This window comes from Podarcis erhardii, assembly GCF_964252035.2.
Source record: "Podarcis erhardii genome assembly, chromosome: 15".
NCBI lineage: Eukaryota > Metazoa > Chordata > Lepidosauria > Squamata > Lacertidae > Podarcis > Podarcis erhardii.
In genome coordinates this window covers 13,960,311-13,978,719 of record NC_138505.1, presented here as the reverse complement: position 1 = coordinate 13,978,719, position 18,409 = coordinate 13,960,311, and the positions used below count along the sequence as shown (strand labels likewise).

Sequence of the window (18,409 nt, the reverse complement as noted above, 5' to 3'; positions counted from 1 at the left end):
ACCTGTGCTGAGCGCAAGTGTAGGATTGGTTAACGATCCAGCTTCCTGAGAAAGAGAGAGAGGAATGAATATGCAATTACTTCAGAGGAAGAATATGGCAATTATTTCCATTGCGTGTGATTTAGCTTAGTTCCAATTTGTTTTGGGGTGGGGTAGGGGTGCATTCCAAAAGCGCCCTGGGAAAAGATGTGGTTTTTTTTCCATTAAAGAGGGGAGCATATTGCCCTGAGGTGTTTTGGGAGGCCATGCCAGGCAGGAGGGGCAACAAGAGAGGGCGGGGTTGTTTCAGGGAGCAACAGGCCTTTGGAGGGGGAAGTTGGTGGCGAAACATTGGAATAGAAGAGGAGGGAAATAACTGGCGGGGAGCGAGGCCATAGCAAGCTCTGCGAGAGAAGGGTAGAAAGTTTGTGCTGGATCTGAGAATTGGTGGGAATCAGACATAGGGATTTAAGGCTGACTAGCTGCGGATATCTCCAGGACTTCCAAACAGGCAAATTTGTACAAACCAGACAGCGTAGTTCAGGGCTTGCATTCAGAAATGGGAAGTCATCCCTGGTGTTTTATTCATCTATTTGGTTTTAGTTTTAGATGCTTTTATAATGTTCAATAAATAGGGCAGTTTGCACTAAAAACGCCCAAAACAGTTAAAATGCAAATTAGACAGGTCCAGGCAGTCAAATAGGTATGCTTAAAAAGAAAGAATCTAAATTCTTAAGGTGAAGTACCTTAAGGTGGCAGCGGGATGTGGAGGTTGTAGCTGATTTGCTGAGCTGAAACAGGAGTTCTTGCCTAAGAAAACTCCTGTGCTCATTCATGTGCTCTGCCAAGAGTTTGGCGGGATGAGCATTTTCCAGCTGTTAAACCCTTAGGCCTGATGAGAATACGGTTGAGCCGCTGGCATGGGCCCTCTTCCTCAGCTGAGCCTCGGCTAAAACTTAGCCCTGGTGAAGGCTTTGCTAAAAATGCTTCACACCATTTCTGCAGGCAGAGCAGCAGCCGGTCTGCTTGTAAGGCTTTGTGGCTTTGTGTAAGGGTGGAATAATTAGTAGGGAGGATGGTGGAAGGGGAGCCTGAGTAAAAGGAGCTTCCCTGTCAGATGCTTTGTGGTGTGGAGGGTGAGGGCAGGTTGGCATTCGGCACAGCTTTAAGCACTTCCTTTTGGGGGCTCTGCAAAGGAGGCAGTTGGTTAAGGGGGACAACTCCAGATGACATTTGCATGCAGGGACTGCAGGAAATGTTATTTCATACTGGCATTTGCATATAGCTCACTTGGGTGCTCTGACACAAAGCCCTACGTGGCCACTGTCTGTGGGACTTCCCATTGTCTCAACCTGCTCAAGCTGAAATGCAAATGATTAAGTGGTATATATAAATGCCTTAAGCAAATAAGTAAAGAACAAGGGAGCCAACGAAGAACGCTTGAGCTGCTGGAGAAGGGCTTGGGGAACCTGAAGCCTTCCAGATGTTGAGGGACTGCCATCTCCCTTCAGCCACAGCCAGCATGGTCAGGGACCAGGGATGATTGGTGCACAGCTGGTTATTGCTGTGATGGGATTCCTGGAGTTCAGGGCTGACTTCTGCTGTAACTGCTCTTCTGTTGGGAATGCTTTGGGGTATTCTCTTAAGATGCTGTGAAGTGTAATCCCCCTTTGGCAGGCTTTTGTAAATGTTGGAGATAAATGGCAGCAAAATGCAAGAAGTACAGTCTGTGATGCTTCAATTAAAGCTGAGGTGCCTGACAAAAAAGAAAAGAAAAGAAAAGAAAAGAAAAAAGAAAAGACAAGACAGTGACCATTTGCAAGCACAGTAATTGGTGCTGAAATGAGCAGGGGCTTAGCACTGCTAATTCAACACCCACAGTGGGTCAGCAAACCATTTCTCTATTTAGCATCTGATGAACCGAACTTTTTGGTAAACTACATTTCAGCTGCTTGACACCAGAGTTTCCCTTCAAAGTTTGTTTTCAAGGGTGGGCCACCATGAGGTCAATATCAGCGTGTCCTAGCAGGTTGAATGTTCTCCTACTGGTTTCTGAAAATCACCATTTCAGAAAGCTTATGCCGTAGTACATTTGCTAGTCCTTTCCTTTAGGTGTCACAAGACCGTGTGGGGTTTTTGATGCAACAGGCTAATCTGGCTAGCCTTTTAGAAATGGCAAATCTCTCTTTCTCTCTCTTCCTCTTTTTAGCTCTGATGCTGCTCCTAGGCATTCTGGATTTCCTGTTTGTCAGCCATGCCTACCACAGCATCCTCACACGGGGAGCCTCCGTCCAGCTGGTCTTTGGCTTTGAGGTGAATGGAGTGCGCGTTGCGCTTTGCATGGAAGTCATTGCTCACAGTAGCTAGCAGAGGTTTCCGACAGCCTTTGATGACACAGACCACAGATTGCAAAGAGGAGAGCAGACCAGCAGCTGTGAACGACCCTGGGAAGCAGAGCACTGGGTGGGGTGGGGAGATGTAGCCATAGGTTTCAGCAATTCAGAAACTCCTTTTCTCCATGCAAGTCAATAGAGCATCTCTTGTTCAATAGCCTAGTGTGAAGAACTAAGCTGGGATAGCTCAGTTAGTAGAGCATGAGACTTTTAATCTCAGAGTTGTGGGTTTGAGCCCCACCTTGCGCAAAAGATTATTGCATTGCAGGGCGTTGGACTAGATGACCCTCGTGGTCCCTTCCAACTCTACAGTTCTGTGAGTTTAAGAAGACGAAAGAATCTACAGTCATGGAGATGTGTATGTTCATGGGTGGGACACACTTGCCGTACACCAGCTGCCACCGTATACATTCTGAGCTAAGGAGTGTTTTTAGAGTTGGAGTAAAGACAGACTTAATTTAGATTAAAAACAAGAAAACGGACAGTGATTTAGATTGCTTTTAAGGAGGTAATTTCTAAACCAGTAGGGATTTAAAATTCAAAGCAAGGAGCTTTGCTGGGTTCCAGATAGAACTGTCAGAGTTTGAGGGGGATCTGTGGAGGCTGGTCCATTAGTTCCCATAGGGCAGTGTCCCACGAACCTAAGCCACCACCCGCCTGCTTGCAGCCAGTCCAGGGAGTCGCCCTGCCTGTTGGATTCCTCCTCCTTAGTCCCAGGGTTGCCCTTGCAGAACTCAGGTGGGGATGAGGAGGATTGGGAGAAAGGTAGAATGAGTTGCCCCACCCTGTCAGCAGCTGTGACTCCAGCTCCTCTTGGGCTCCCTGCCAGTGCCAAGGGACATCAGCCACTACTGGAGGGGATGCGTTGTAGATCCTCTTCATGCTGATACTTTGGCTGTTGCCTGCTGTGTTGAGCGTCTTTTATTATGGTGAAAGCATAGGAAGGTATTTGCCACCCCTGACGCTGCCCATCCTTTCAGAGAGAATCATACAATCATAGAACTGTAGAGTTGGAAGGGACCCCGAGGCCATCTAGTCCAACCCCCTGCAATGCAGGAATCTCAACACGTGGTCCCCCATCCAATTTGAAACCACACTGGACCCTGCTTAGGTTTGCAAATGTGCTAGCATTTTTATTGCTTCACCGAAGTCTCATGGAAGGCTGTTGCTTCATGAATGCATCCTAGTTAATCCCTGTAGCCAGAAACAAAGAACTGCAGGAAGGGTGAGGTACGTGTCGTAGGTTGGAATTGTTGCTTGTTGGTTTAACTTAATGGCTTGATGCGAGTTCCTTGGCACTGCCAGCTTTGGATGTGGTGTGCCTGGCTTGACATGGCTGCCCCCATATTGCCTGCCCTCAGGGCAGATTGAACCTTGAAGCACTGATGTCTGGTGGGAGCAGGAAAGAGGACTCCTGATCCATGAGCTGCTTTGGTTTTCTCTGGGAAGCGACGGCAGGATTAGGGAGACGTTTGCCAACCGATGCCTCATTCTGTCAGTTGACTTGGTCCTCTCTCTCTCGCTGCTCCTTTCCCACAGTATGCTATCCTCATGACGATGGTGCTCACCATCTTCATCAAATACATCCTGCACTCCATCGACCTCCAGAGCGAGAACCCTTGGGACAACAAGGCCGTCTACATGCTCTATACAGAGCTCTTCACAGGTGATGGGGGAAGGCCTGTGGGTCAGTGGCAGAACACCTGCTGTTCATGCAGGAGGCCCCAGACAGGGATGGGAACGGCCCCTGCCTGAGACCCTGACGAGCCTCTGCCAGTTGTTGTAATACTGAGCTAGATGACCCCAGGGTCTGATTATGGAAATCTTGCCATGTTGTAAGCCGCCTTGAGCACTGTTTTAACTATGGAAAGGCGGCATACAAATAAAATGATAAATGAATGAATGATCAAATATAAAGTGGCTTCCTAGGTAATGGGTTCCTGCCTTGGAGTTATTTTTCTGGCCCGTGACAGTTCTTGGTGGGGCTTGGCCGGGTGGGTGCAAAGCAGCCTCCCTGCACATGCCAGCCATAAAAGTAGTAGTGATAATTTTATTATTTGTATGCCGTAGCCACTCCGGTTGGCTTCCAGTAAAATATAAAAAATCAATAAAATTAAATATCAAACAATAAAATATCAAACATTAAAAACTGCTTTCAGGGCTGCCTTCTGATGTCTACAGAAGGTCGTATAATTGGTTATCTGTTTGACATCTCATGGGAGGGTGTTCCACAGGGTGGGCGCCACTACCAAGAAGGCCCTCTCCTTGTTCCCTGTAGCTTCACTTCTCGCAGTGAAGGAACTTCTAGAAGGCCCTCAGAACTGGACCTTGGTGTCCTGGCTGAGCAATGCTGAGTGGAGACGCTCTTTTAGGGCCAAGGGCATGTAGGGCTTTAAAGGTCTGCCTTCTCCTGGGCCTAGTGGCAACTCCTCATGGAGAAATCAAGCCAATTTTTTTTTTTGGGGGGGGGGTGATTTGTGACAGCTGAGCCAATTCCCTGGTGAGAAAAGGACACGGGGCATCTGTGGTTTGGTTGCTTGGAAAGATTTTGCCTGTTGGCAACGTGAAGGTTTACGTGCTGGCTTGACCCCCGCTTTCTTCCTCCACCTCTTCTTCTGCAGGATTCATCAAGGTCCTCTTGTACATGGCCTTCATGACCATCATGATCAAAGTGCACACCTTCCCGCTGTTTGCCATCCGACCCATGTACCTGGCTATGAGGTGAGATGCGGCTGGCATCGTCGTATGCGCGGGCTTGCAAATGCATGTGTCAGTCTGCTTGTAGGGATCCACATGTGTAGGAAATAAGTCCTCTGGCTTGAAAATAGCCAGAGTCCTGGGAGAGGAGAGGCACTTTGGGCCAATGCCGTTTGAAGAGAGATAACGTTCATGCTTACTGTCTGTTGCATCTGTGGAAGCAATGAGGATGGTGCCCTTAGATCACTTGCTAGTGCTTTTTGCCTCTTTCATATCCCACCTTTTCTCCAAAGAGCTCAAGGTAGCAGACATCAGTCCCCCCCACTCCCCATGTCACATGGGTTAGACCTTGGAGGCAACAACTGGCCCAAGGTCACTCAGCGAGCTTCATAACCAAGAAGATGGTTTGAACCCTGATCTCCCAGATCCTAGTCCCACACTCTAACTACACCACACTGGCTTATGAAAGCACCATTTTACAATTTTTTAAAAGACTATTTAGAGAATAAACCAACATCAAGAAACTGGCCTTTCTCATCAGCCAGGGAAGATGCTTGTTTCTCTTGAGTACAGCATCATACGCACCTGGAACAGCTAAAGCAAGGCTGAATTTTATTAAAACAAAAGCACTTGTTTGCTGGTGTGTTCCCAAAGCACATGTAGTTTGTTACTGCTAGGTTATGATTTTTATAGCGCAGTCTATGTACGTGGCATTTTATATTGAGCAGGTTTGACAGACCTGTGCCCCATGTGGCTGAAACTGATACAGGGAAACAATTAAGATGAAGGGGATGGAGATGGAGGCAGGTAGGGAAAGAACACGCAGTGATTTCAGTCTGCATGTGTTTTGGCTCAATTACATTAAGTAATAGGGACTAGGAGGATGAGGGAGCAGCATCAGCAAATGAAGCAGGAGAAGGGAAGCCCAGGGGAAAGGATTTAGAGCCATAACATTCAGAGCAGCTATCTTGGACAGAATCAGGAGTCAGACATACAGGTTTTCAGTAACTAGGCAAGATGTTAACCCAAGGGTGTCCTGCCCAGTATTCTCTTAAGATGTTTTGGTAAGACTTTTCAAATCAGCGGTAGACTTGATTCTCGTGTATGTCCATCCAGGCAGTTCAAGAAAGCTGTGACAGATGCAATCATGTCCCGCCGAGCTATTCGCAACATGAACACCCTGTGAGTATTCACTGGGAAGGGGGGGTGAGGGCTGTAGAAAGTGGTTCTCCTTTCCAAGTTTGGGTTGCTGAGGTGAAGAGGGAGGGCAGAGCTTTCATGTTTTTCCGGAGGTTTAAATAAAACACCATAAGTTGGACCTTTCAAAAGGCAGGGAAGAAGGTCCATGATCTTCTGCAATCCTTTTCCTCCTCCCCAGGTACCCTGACGCCACTCCAGAAGAACTGCAGGCCATGGACAACGTGTGCATTATCTGCCGGGAGGAGATGGTAATGGGTGCAAAACGCCTGCCTTGCAACCACATATTCCACACCAGGTAGGAGCCTGGCTGATACTGTACTTTAGAAGCTTGAATGTATGAGATGGGTTTTGTGCAGCACTGAGACAGTTCAGCTGGTACTGTTAAGCCTCGGACTGGTGGTCACCGTCCAGGGTCCCGAGCACAGAAGGTAGACAAGCAAGGAGGGCCTGACCTTGTTGGTGCTGAGCCTTGAGGGCACAGGAAAGCATCAGCGGGGGAACCATTGCCGTTTTGCTGGAGGAGGATGGGGGAATGCTTGCCAGTGGTATTCTGGGGAGTGTATTTGCAAACCCTGAATAAGCCAGTGGCTGATGTCTGCCTGCTCCATTCATTGTGTGCTGTATCTTAGGGTAATGGAGCAACCAGGCCTGGTGAATGAACCCTCCATCCCTGATCAGGGGCACAGAAAGCAGCTTATGGTCCTTGTAGCTGGGGCCTCTTTTTAAAAATCGCACTTGTCAGGGACACAGCGAGAGCGCAGGGAGGGGAGGAGATGGAGAGCGAGGGGGAGCAATCCGAGGGCAGCGTAGGAGAAGATGACAGTAGCCCGAGAGATTCCATGAGCCTCTCCAGCGAATCAGAAGATTCACAGAAGGGGGCGCCGATGGCCAGGGCAAGGGGGGCCCCAAGGGGGACACCCCAGAAGCAAGGGGCCAGCGGGGACTCCCAGAGCAGCAGTTGGAAATCAGGACCAGCTTCCCCACCAGAGCGTAGTGGGGGGGAAGAGTCCCAGGTATCAGGGCCAGTGTATTCACCACCAGCGAGAGATGAGTCAGGGTGGGCCACGCCTCCATCAGAGAGCGAGGGAACGGTCAAGAGGAAGGTTGCTGGCTGGGCGCGCACGCCAAGTTCAAATGTACAGGCGAGCAGCACAGCAGGTAGTCCGGATAGGGAACCAGGTCCTAAAGCCCGCCGGAAGGAGGGGCAAGAATCAGGGGGGTCAGCGTCAGAAGAGTCCAGAAAGGATGAAACCCCAGCGGGCAGGAGGGCCCAGAGGAGGAAGGAGCTAAGGAAGAGGTGGAGCAAGGCTAGAGTCTTAAACTGGTGTGGAAGGGGAGGAGACTCAGACGGGACTTCGCCGGTCTAGACTCTAAGACGTAGAGCGGCACGCTGCGGCTTTGAAATGGAAACTGAACTTCAATAAAGACTTTTGTACATAACTACAGCCGGGCGTTGGTCCTTTGTGAGCTGGGACCTAGGGGCGGCTCTGACAGCACTGTTAGACTTTTTGTGTTATTTGATGCTTTCCCCCTTCCCTGCTGCCTCTTGACTGGAGGGTGCAGCTTGGACCTGCCCAGAGGAGAGTTTTCAGCAGGTAGAGTGTCAAGCCGGTAGTTGTGGCCCAGCTGCTCGCTCCAACCAGCTTGTCTCTCCCTTTCCACAGCTGCCTGCGGTCCTGGTTCCAGCGCCAGCAGACCTGTCCCACGTGCCGGATGGACGTCCTCCGAGCCTCCCTCCCCACTCAGTCGCAGACACCCCCTGAGCAACAGGAGGGAGGGCAGCAACCACCGCAGCAGCAGCATCAGACTCCACTGATCCCTCAGCCGCCAAACTGTAAGCCTGAGTTGCTGGGCGAGTCATTTCAGGCTGGTTCTCAGGAATTCACCCCAGTACACTTCTGGCACGAAGTGACCCCTGAGGAGCACCAGAGAACAGGTGGTGCTCTGGGGTTCCCACAGGCGCCGCTGTAATGTGGGGAGCTCAGCACTGTAGCTCCCACAACCGGGGTTGTGAAAGACCCTTTGTGTTCCTTTTGCATGGTGGCTCCTAATTTTTCTGAGTTTATCTCTCTCTCTTATTATTATTTCCTGCAGTTCCCCAAGGCATCCTGCCCCCATTCCCTCCAGGGATGTTCCCTCTGTGGCCGCCCATGGGCCCATTCCCTCCAGTGCCTGGCGTCCAGCCCCCCAACAATGCAGACAACGCTTCAGCAGCCACTCCCTCCACCTCAGGAACACAGACATCAGGTGAGGCGTCCCCTGAAGGACCACAAGTTCCTTGTCCCTGCTATAGGGAGCATCCCTTGAACTGGGCTCCTTGGGCTCCCTGAGTCAAGTATGTTGGCTCCCACTGAGTGCAGCCCAGGAAGAGGAACAGACTTGTGTGAACATGCTTTAAGCTTGTGGGGCAACCATGAGGTTTACGTTGCCATCTTCCCCAGCAGGCGCCTCGAGGCCCAGTGGCGATTCAGCATCCGGATCGGACACCGCGGCCCCTGCAGGGACAGTGCCTGGTTTCGCCTTCCCCCCGCCTTGGATGGGGATGCCGTTCCCACCTCTCTTTGGTGAGTCTCAGAAACCCAAACACAGACCCTCCTCGTGTGTGTGCATCTTTGTGGATGGCAGCCTGGCTGGGCAGAGGAGGCAGGCCGTACCAGTGGCTGCTTCTGTGTACCACAACATTAGCCTCGCTTTTTGCTTATATCAGTGGGATTTTGGGTAATTGTTAAATTTAAATTTAATTTAAAACGCTTGTTAAGTGCTATACAGAAATGCAGAATAAAAACTAGTAGAAAACCATGAGGACAGAAAATCTAGTAATAACAGGATCCGAGTTGTAACTGTAATTGTAATAATTTTGGTATATACATGTTGACACAATTTTGTTACTATATTCAGAAACATTTATCTGTTTGTAGTTTTGTTTTTATTTATATATATTTATGTAATTGTTGCATGTCGTATGCTGTAATGGAAACAAAGATACACTGTATCTTAGTACCACCATGTTAAACAGTTTAAAGATGAAAATGAATAAAAACCTATGTGATATCTATTTATCTTCTATCTATCTGTCTATCTGTCTATCTGTCTGTCTATCTGTCTATCTGTCTATCTGTCTGTCTATCTGTCTATCTATCTGTCTATCTGTCTATCTGTCTATCTATCTTTTGGGTCAGGGAAAGCCCGGGCAAAAATAAATGTCTCCACAAGGTGTCTGAAGCACTTGATGGGGGCAGCCGCTTCATGTATGGCAGAGGGAAGGGTTTTTCACAGGAAGAAATACCTCGTTTGGTCTGTCCTGATTCTGATTCCACTGTGGCAGAGGGAAGTGCATTCCATGGTGCTGGGCCAATGGCAAAAAATGTCTGTTTTCTGGTCATTAACCTGTGATCCTGTGTAGGGTGTGGTGCCATGAATAAGGGTTGAGTCCTATGCTACTTTCTAGAAAAAGAGGTGCCGGAACTCACCACGAACACCTCCCTTTTCTCTTACAATGGGAATGGTGCCAGAATTGAGTTCCGGCTGGGAAAAAAGAAAAGCCCTGGTTGTATCCAACATTAGTCCCATTCAGAGAAGACCTATTGAAATGAATGGGCATAACATTGGACACCAACCATCATTTTCACAGATGATCTGAATGGTATTAGCAGTCTGTGTTCTCTAGGGACCAGCTCCTTGTCCTGTCGAACTCTCTCTCTTTCCCTCTGCGTCTTGTCTCATACGCACAGTGTTCTTTCTTCTCCTAAAGGTTTCCCTCCGATGCCAGTACCACCATCTGGGTTTGCTGGGCTGACAGAGGAAGAGCTGCGGGCCATGGAAGGCCATGAGCGGCAGCATTTGGAAGCCCGTCTCCAGTGCCTGCAGAACATCCACACACTCCTTGACGCTGCCATGCTGCAGATCAACCAGTATCTCACTGTGTTGGCAACAATCGGGTAATCTCCCTGGTTCTCTCCCTGCTCCCCAACAATGTTTTGCTGCAGCTGGTCTTGATTCTGCAACTGAACTGCCTAGAGACAAGGCTTCATTTCCTTAAGGTAGGGAGGCGGTTGCTTGGAATTGGAGCAGTTACTGTATTTAGAGGTCAACAGGCTGGTTGTGTGTCCTGGTACGTGGGTGGCTTTTGGTGGTCACAAACTAGAACAAGCCTAGTTTGGCCCTGCAGATGTTGCTGAACTACAATTCCCATCATCCCAACAAGCATGGGCATATGGACTGGGGTGATGGGGATTGTAGTTCAGCAACATCTTGCAGGCCAGAGGTTCCACTCATCTGCCCCTGAACTACCCTAACTTCATTTCCTACTCGGATGTTCTCTCTCTCTAATAATAATAATAATAATAATAATAATAATATATTTATACATACATACATACATACATACATACATACATACGTACGTACCCTGCCCATCTGGCTGGGTTCCCCCAGCCACTCTGGGCAGCTGCCAACAGATTAAAAACAGAATAAAACATCAAATATTAAAAACTTCCCTAAGCAGGGCTGCCTTCAGATGTCTTCTAAAAACCCACCGCAGGGTTGAGACTGCTTGAATTCCACAGGAAAGGGAAAGTCTTAAGAGTGTTGGATTAGCTTCAAGAGTTCAGCTTCCTACAAAGCCAGAAGGCTGACTAAATGAGAGCCAAGGATTGGGGATGTTGTCCCTTCTCCGTGAGTAGCAAGAGCAGAATAGATTGTGCAACTTAAGTAGAAGTGGAACCCCCACTGACTTTGGCTATGATCTGAAGAATTTGTGCTTGAGCTTGCTTTTCCCTTCTCCCTTCGTTCCTTTTTCCGATTGCAGCATGTCTTTTAGATGGTGAGCCTGAAGGCAGGGACGATTTCTGTTTTCCGATCTGAGAGCCTTTTTGACTAAAAGGGCAGGGTATAAACATTGCTAGTAATAGAAGTATAATGTGTATTCCAATATTATTATTATTATTGTGAGCTAGATTATTTATACAGGCCTCAACTTTTGACTTCTCTGGTTCAATAATCTGGTTCAAATGTTGCATAAACTTGCATTTTCTAGCTCTCCCCACAGGCATAAGGTAGTAAGATGTTAGTTTCCTCTTAGTCTTTTCTTCAGCTACTGATGTGCAGACTCTGTTGCGTGCATCTGATGGCAATCTGTTGTTCCTAGTTGATTGTTTTTTAAGGATACACCATTTGGTTTTCTACATCAATAAAATGAGAATTGAAATGGGAAAGCGGTATCATGTCTAAGCCCAGCTAGTAAGTCACAGGTTGCCTGTGTGTGTGTGTGCACGCGTGCATGAGTGTATGATCTTGACACAGTTCTTGCATTTTGCTGGCTGGATCTCTTACCTCTCTGTCTCTCGCAGGACGCCCCGAACTGCACAGCCACCAAGTGCCCCAGCCGCTTCAGCACCCCCTTCGGAGACCCCCAGCCCTGTACCTGGCACAAGTGAACCCGCCGCCACCACTTTCCAGTCTGCAGACAGCACCTCTTCACCTGCAGAAGAGACAGACGCGGCAGATCAAGCAGGTAGCCAGAGTCAATTGGTGCTGAGATGTTGCTTATGAAAGGGGGAGACAGTTGCGGGCAGCATGCCAGGATCCCCAGCTTTATTAGCTTAAAGTCAGCAGAGCATGAGACTCTTAATCATGTGTTTGAGCCCCATGTTGGGCAAAAGATTTTTGCATTGCAGGGGGTTGGACTAGATGACACTAAGGTCCCTTCCAACTCTATAATCTGTGATTCTATGATTCTAACACGTTTTACTTCTTTGAAGCTGCTGGGTTTTGGATTCCTGGCTACTGGCTCCTTAGCATGCTGCTGATGCTAATGAAATGTTTAGTGGGGGTATCACAGAAGTAACATAGCCCCCGCTTTCTGCATTTTGACAGTCAGGATTTGGTCAGTCTTGGGGAATGCAGTGGTTACTGAGTTCAAGTGCACCAAGGGTGACTTAGAAAAGATTTGGCCAGGGGGTTAAGGATGGAAAGACTTGCCCTGATCAGTGGACAGGGGAGCCTGTTTCAGATGCAAGTATGGGTGTAGAATGAATGGTTTTTATTTTAAAACGGAATAATATTTGCTTGTTTAAAACATTTGTATCCTGCTGTTCCTTCAACAGAGTCCAGGGAACATAACAAATAAGAAATGTTACAGCCCTGCCATAAATAAGAATAAGACTATAAAATAAGACAACAAAAACAGCAATGAAGTTAGGAGGAGAATGGAAATAGACAACCCCTAAAACAAATTTTACGAAAACAATTTCCAGCTGAGTTGAAACAACAAGTATTTGATTTACTTAATTTTTTGTGTAAACCGCTTTGAAGGTTTGTTTTTTGCATTCAAGCAGTATATAAATTTTATAAGACACACACACACAACACACTTTGAACTAAAAAGACTAGAAACGTGATGCTGAGGAACGCTACCTACTTGTGTGTTTGTGCTAGTTTTGGCACAGACCCCCAAAATTGTGGTGTTTCTCCCTCCCCAGATCTGTCCCCAGCAGCAGCCGGTGCCAAGGGCTACACAGAGCCATCTGGCCAGGAGCAGGATGGAGCTCAATCTTCCCCAGAGGAACCAGACACTGCAGAGCTGCGCAGGCGCCGACTTCAAAAACTGGAATTTCCTTCTTCCTCCTCCCATTGATGTCCCTGCTGCCCCCTCCCAGCCTGTGCTATTTCTTTCCCTTTTCCAAAAAAAGAAAAAAGACGAAGAAAAGCAACATGCGGTGAGCGAAAGGAGACCTGGATGCCTTTTACTTGCGCTACTGAGTGCTGATGCGATACACAGCCACCTCTGGGGAGGGGGTCCACACTTTTCTGCAGGACCGGAGAGGGTGGGAGGGGGAAGCGCCTCCAAAACTTGACTCTGCCTTGATTTCTAACTCTTAAAAGAAAGCAACTGTCCATCCTACAACATAGACCAGTCTCATTCTGACCCCCTCACAGAAGGACAGCAATGCCTCTAGTTCCCAAGTCTGTCTCGTCTCAGCCAGACGGACTCTTACACCACGGGAGCAGCCTGAGGAAAGCCCTCCTTCCCTTTTGCACACCTGGCTGAAAGGGTTTCCCCATCAACAGTTTTGGAGGGTGGCTTCTCCTGCGGGCAGTTTGTTTTTGTTTGTTTAGTTCTCCATTTCTGACTCTACGGCGGGATTTTTAGGTGGGTTCTTCGCTGGATATTTCTGAGCAAAGCAGCCTTTTCAATTTGGGGGTGGGGGTGTGGAGGTCAACTGGATGGAACATACGCTTGACATTTTTGTAGATGCTTTTTCACAGTAGCTGTTTTAAGGCCACAGCATCCCACCACATGGTCTTTTTTACCCTCCCAAACAAACAAACACCCTGGGGAAACAGCAGGTCACCTCAATGCTTACTTTTGCTGGCTCTCTCTGAGCTCAGGTTGAGAGGAGACATATTCTTGGCAGCAGAGGATGTAAGTCTGTAGCGCTTGCTCTCCCCTCTCTCTGTGGGCATACGGCTTGCGATTTAAAACTATTTTGTACTCCCTTAACCTGACTTTTAAACAAGGATTCCTCCAAGCAGCAGTAGATGGAGAGGAGGTCCTGGGGTCCTGCTGTGAGAGGGTTACGGAGGAGATAGGATGTGCCCTCCGAGATGGCCATCCGTCTGCCTTGCCCCTCTGCTGCTTCAAGGGTTGGAGCCAGGTGTTAGTTGACTCTCGGCTGCAGCCCTGTGTGGGCCTTGCAATGCCTAATCCAGAGTCCCAAGTTCTGAGAACGCACAATATGTGGCAGGCTGTGGGTGTAATCCTGAGAAAGTTAGGACATCTGAGAGCATCTGAAAGCACGTTGGCTAAGTAGAACATCAGCCACCGAGTCCTCCCAGTGGTGGTTTGCGTTTCCAGTTCTGGCACCCTCTTCCTCTGCTTCCATTAATTCCAGGTTTGCCTGCTCTTCTTTGCAGCCCCTGTTGACACTCTCTTTTTCAAATGCTCAGACCCAGCAAATGCTTATTTGAGAGTCGCCACAGACAGCATGCCCTCCCCTTCCTCAGCTCCTGAAGCTGCTGGCATTGGGGAAGAGGCCTTTGGAGACGTTCCTGCCTGTGTCTGTCTGGCTTCATTTCTGGGAATAACAACGCCTCCTTTCTGGCGTCTTCACAATAATGTCCATCAGCTTGTAGATCCCAGCTACGCCTAATCAAGCTGTCTGAAAGGCAGCAGGGAGAGGAGCGGAGCCTGTGATGGGGCTTCCCTTCCCAAAGGCAGGGCCCCCATGTTACCTGAGCAGCTATTCTGAGAGTGGGGTTAGGGGGCTGGAAGCGATTGCCTGCTTTTGCATCTCATCTCAGTGCACTCATCTCCAGCTTTGCAGTGGGGACAAGACTCTTGAGTGTGATGCTTTCTCCCTTGCTTTAAAAGAACAGGCAGTTTTCAGAAACTTGGGACCCCCTGCACTTGGGACCCCCAAGCTGTAAACAGTCTGAAGTTGTCAGGCTCCCTCTGGGGTCCCTGCTGCCCTACAGGGTGGAAAACACTGTCCTGTCCCTGAGATGGTGCCAAGGCTGTTTCTGCCCCTTCTCACTGAAACACCCCATGCTCCCAGCAAAATGTTGAATTGTTCAGCTCATGGAATATGAAATCCCACCCCACCCCCTGGCAAGATGCCTGCTTAATTCTGTTTTCATTCCTGGGATACCACCTGTAGGACCATCTCTATTTGATACTAGATTGCCTTGTATTTCTTTTTTCAGAGAAACTGGGCCATCTCCCTGTAACTTCCAAGTTGTTTTGGGGTCTAAATTGTCCCGCTTCGAGACGGGTTAGGGCATTGTGACATGCAGTATTCACATTTGTTACTTGGCAGAAGAGGAAGAAACCAATCAGTTTAGATTTGAGGTGGTGGTTGTGGGAAGAGGCACATGGGAAGGGTAGCTTAAAGTATTGATTTCAATAAAAGACTTTGATCACGGCTCCTGTTAGCTTCATCTTTCCAAATTTTGGAAAAGGCTTCTGAGGGTGGTTCTCCCTTTGTCCTCTCTGCTCAGTAAAAGTAAGGTGGATTTACAGAATTGGCAGATAGGAGAAAGTTAGCATGTGCCACGCTTTGTAGTAAGGTGTCCTAAATCTGACACAGTGGGCACATCTCTGCAAACCACCTGCCCCTTTGAGGAAGGCAAGAAGCAATGACTGACAAGTGACTTTCTCCTGTCCACACCTCCCCTGTGAATCCAATTTTGTAACATTAGGAGGAGAACATGGCTCCCGTCTCCTTTTGGAATGTGCATTGGCAGTATGTGGCTAATGTTAAGAAAGATGCATACATCCCCCAGGAGGTAGAATGTCACGCTCTAATTATAGCACTGAAAGACTGTCTTGTAGAGCAGTTTTGCACATGGACCCTAGAACAGCCTTTCTGTTTCAGGAAGCTCTACATGTGCAAAAAAATTAAGAAATCCTGAATTAAGTACATATCACCATCTTGGAAAATGTCCAGTGACTTTGTCTTAATGCCTGGCGAGAGTTTTTTTGAGTGGGAGAGCTTGCTGTGGGTAGCACAAGGCAGCCAGGTTGAAATCTCACCCTTCACATTCCTTCCTGCCCTTTCTATGCTGTGTCCAGCTAACCCAAGGCTCTGTTGTTCATAAACACCCCCCCCCCATTTCCCACATTGCGCTGTGGCCTTTCTGCCAGTACCCTTCCTGATACTTTTACTTTTCAAGGAACCCATATTACAATGCTTTGGAGGTGTGTTACATGTAAGCCAGAGATGGGGAACCTGCCAACTTTCCATGTCCCGTTGGACTTCCAACTCCCATCAGCCACAGCTGGCGGTCAGGGATGATGTGAGTTGTAATCCAGCAACTTTTGGAGGATTGCAGGTTCCTCACTGGGGTATAAATACTAGAGCCTCTTCTCTTAAGGGGGCAGGCAGGATTGATGGTCTGACCCCATCAGTTTGGATTCTGCCAGGGGGTGCAGTTGGTGGCTCTCCCTTCCATTTGCTGTGCAGGTTTTGCCTAGGCCTAGGAATGAACCTGAGATCAAATATGCCATTGTATAGCACTTTGAAGCAAGCTCGGCCACCTGCTTTTTCAATGAGCGAATGCCATTGCTCAGGTGTGCAATGGATGTGTTCCCTTCTACCCAAAGCAGCAGGGAAGGGAAGATTTGGAGGAGCAAAAAGCCAAAAGACACACACACACGAGTGACAGCACCTGTGATTCAGGTGTGGGGAACTTTTCGCTCTCAAGATCAGTGTTTCCCAAACTTGGGTCTCCAGCTGTTTTTGGACTGCAATGCCCACCATCCCTAGTTAGCAAAGACCAGTGGTCGGGGATGATGGGAACACCAGTTCAAAAACAGCTGGAGAACCCAAGTTTGGAAAACGCCGATCTAGATGTTGCTGATGTCCCATCAGTCCCTGCAAGCAGGTGGTGACTGAGAGAATGGAAACTCTTACTCAGCAACATCTGGAAGGCCAAAATTCTCCCAACACCTGTAAACAGAAGAAAAGTGGGCGGAAAGGGAAGAAGTTGGGGAGAGAGGTGTGCTTGTGATTGCTGTGGATTTTCCTTGCTCCTGGCACTGCACACAGCCCATCATGGAGGCAGTGATTTGAAATGGAGGATTTGTTTCCACACAAGTGACCCCCTGAAGACCAACAGGCATGCAGAACCTGTGATGTCGCTGGGCTCCAACTCCCCATCTCTCTGATCAATGGGAGGTGGAGCCCAGCAACACCCAGAGGACCACAGGCTCCCCTATCCCTGACTTACAAGGAGGCTTTGAGTTTTTGTGGCCTGTTTGCAGCTGCTCAGCATATTATTACCCATATGATTCCCTCCCCTCCCTTTTAAAAAAAGAGCTTTTTGATTTTGTGTACACTTTCTCGAAAGCCGAGTGGCCTTTTTTTCCACACCTCCAAAAACACATTTGAAAGTGGCCAGATTGTGTTACCTTCCTCACAGCCTCTCCTGCAACATTTCATGGGTTTTGGAACAGATAATTCCATGCATTTTAACAAAGCAGCCTTCCAGGTTTTACTTCTGCATTCCGGGTCTTAACCAAATGAGATGGCTAGTCAAAGTGATAGCAGAAATCCTACAGCTGCTGGATTCCCCCTTTACATAAATAGTGGGAGGGGGAGCGGGAAATTGTATTTTGTAAAAGCGATTGCCATTTTGTTGTTGTTTACATGTCAGATTCATTGGGTTTTATCCAATGCCCATCATGGCTCAGAATGGATCAGCCCGAGTATGACCTGGATTAAACCTGTAATACGTCATTTAAGAAGAAGAAAAATCTGTTTTCAAATTGTGTCACCTGGGAGAAGGGAATTGCTTTGGGAAGAATCTATACCTCTGTTCTCATTTCTTATTTTTAACATCAGTGGTGTTCAGTTGGCTCAGGGTCCTTTTGAATGCCGCAAATAATAATTACTATTTTTGTCAAACTTGGCTCCTTTAGGAGTTGATATGAACGCTGTGTGTTAACATGGAGGTGAAGGAGGTTTGGATAATTATTTAATTTTTTTGTAAATATTGTATAATTTTTAATAGCTTGAACCGTGTATATACGTCAAATAAAAACTTGCATTAAAAATGGTGTGCTATCTGTAATTCTGTTGTGCAGAGAAAGTAGCTGAGAAAGGGTTTTTCTCTACCTCCTGATACCAAGAGCTGAAGGTTGGAAGACTTGGGATAGACAAAAGGAAATCAACCCATGGCTTGCATGGTTTTGAAACAGCATTAGGAAAATTCTTGAAGGATAAGGTTCCCTGTGGCTGCTAGCCACAATGGCCATGGACAGGCTTCTTTTTCCTTGGCGATCACTCGTAGCTGAGTAAGATTGTCTTCCATGAACACGGTTTTAACAGTGAGTCTGTGACTGTGGAGGCCAATTCTGAATTCACACGTCCTTCCACAGTGGGGACAGGTTTCTGGACGTGAGTTGATCATGGTGAGGGTTTGCCAAACATGTCTTCCTCTTAGCACCTTTCTGCCTTTCATCCTGAGTTCCAGCGTCTTGAAAGCCCATGACACCTTTGGTAAAGGCTGTTCTCCAAGTGGAGCACTCGCAGGCCAGTGTTTCCCAATTATCAGTGTTTATACTGCATTTTTTTAGATTTGCCTTGAGAGAGTCTTTGAACCTCTCTTGTTGACCATCAGCTGTGGGAGTCATAAAGCCA

General features: G+C 48.0%; 1 protein-coding gene across 7 annotated transcripts in view; it reads left to right on the top strand.

Annotated features, from left to right (window-relative positions):
• Positions 1 to 17,823, top strand: part of SYVN1 (synoviolin 1) — a 30,673-nt gene extending 12,850 nt beyond the window's left edge. For 5 of the 7 annotated variants that reach the window (XM_081842650.1, XM_081842648.1, XM_081842649.1 and 2 more), the window contains 11 exons: positions 2,189 to 2,292; positions 3,912 to 4,038; positions 4,994 to 5,093; positions 6,186 to 6,251; positions 6,448 to 6,564; positions 7,934 to 8,103; positions 8,364 to 8,516; positions 8,711 to 8,833; positions 10,021 to 10,207; positions 11,618 to 11,781; positions 12,749 to 17,823. In XM_081842650.1, the coding sequence (XP_081698776.1) occupies positions 2,189 to 2,292; positions 3,912 to 4,038; positions 4,994 to 5,093; positions 6,186 to 6,251; positions 6,448 to 6,564; positions 7,934 to 8,103; positions 8,364 to 8,516; positions 8,711 to 8,833; positions 10,021 to 10,207; positions 11,618 to 11,781; positions 12,749 to 12,903 (1,466 nt within the window). In that variant the 3' untranslated portion in view covers positions 12,904 to 17,823. The remainder of the gene's footprint in view (positions 1 to 2,188; positions 2,293 to 3,911; positions 4,039 to 4,993; positions 5,094 to 6,185; positions 6,252 to 6,447; positions 6,565 to 7,933; positions 8,104 to 8,363; positions 8,517 to 8,710; positions 8,834 to 10,020; positions 10,208 to 11,617; positions 11,782 to 12,748) is intronic. The other 2 variants (XM_081842651.1, XM_081842654.1) reach the window with 1 other exon arrangement.
• Positions 17,824 to 18,409: the final 586 nt, after the last annotated feature.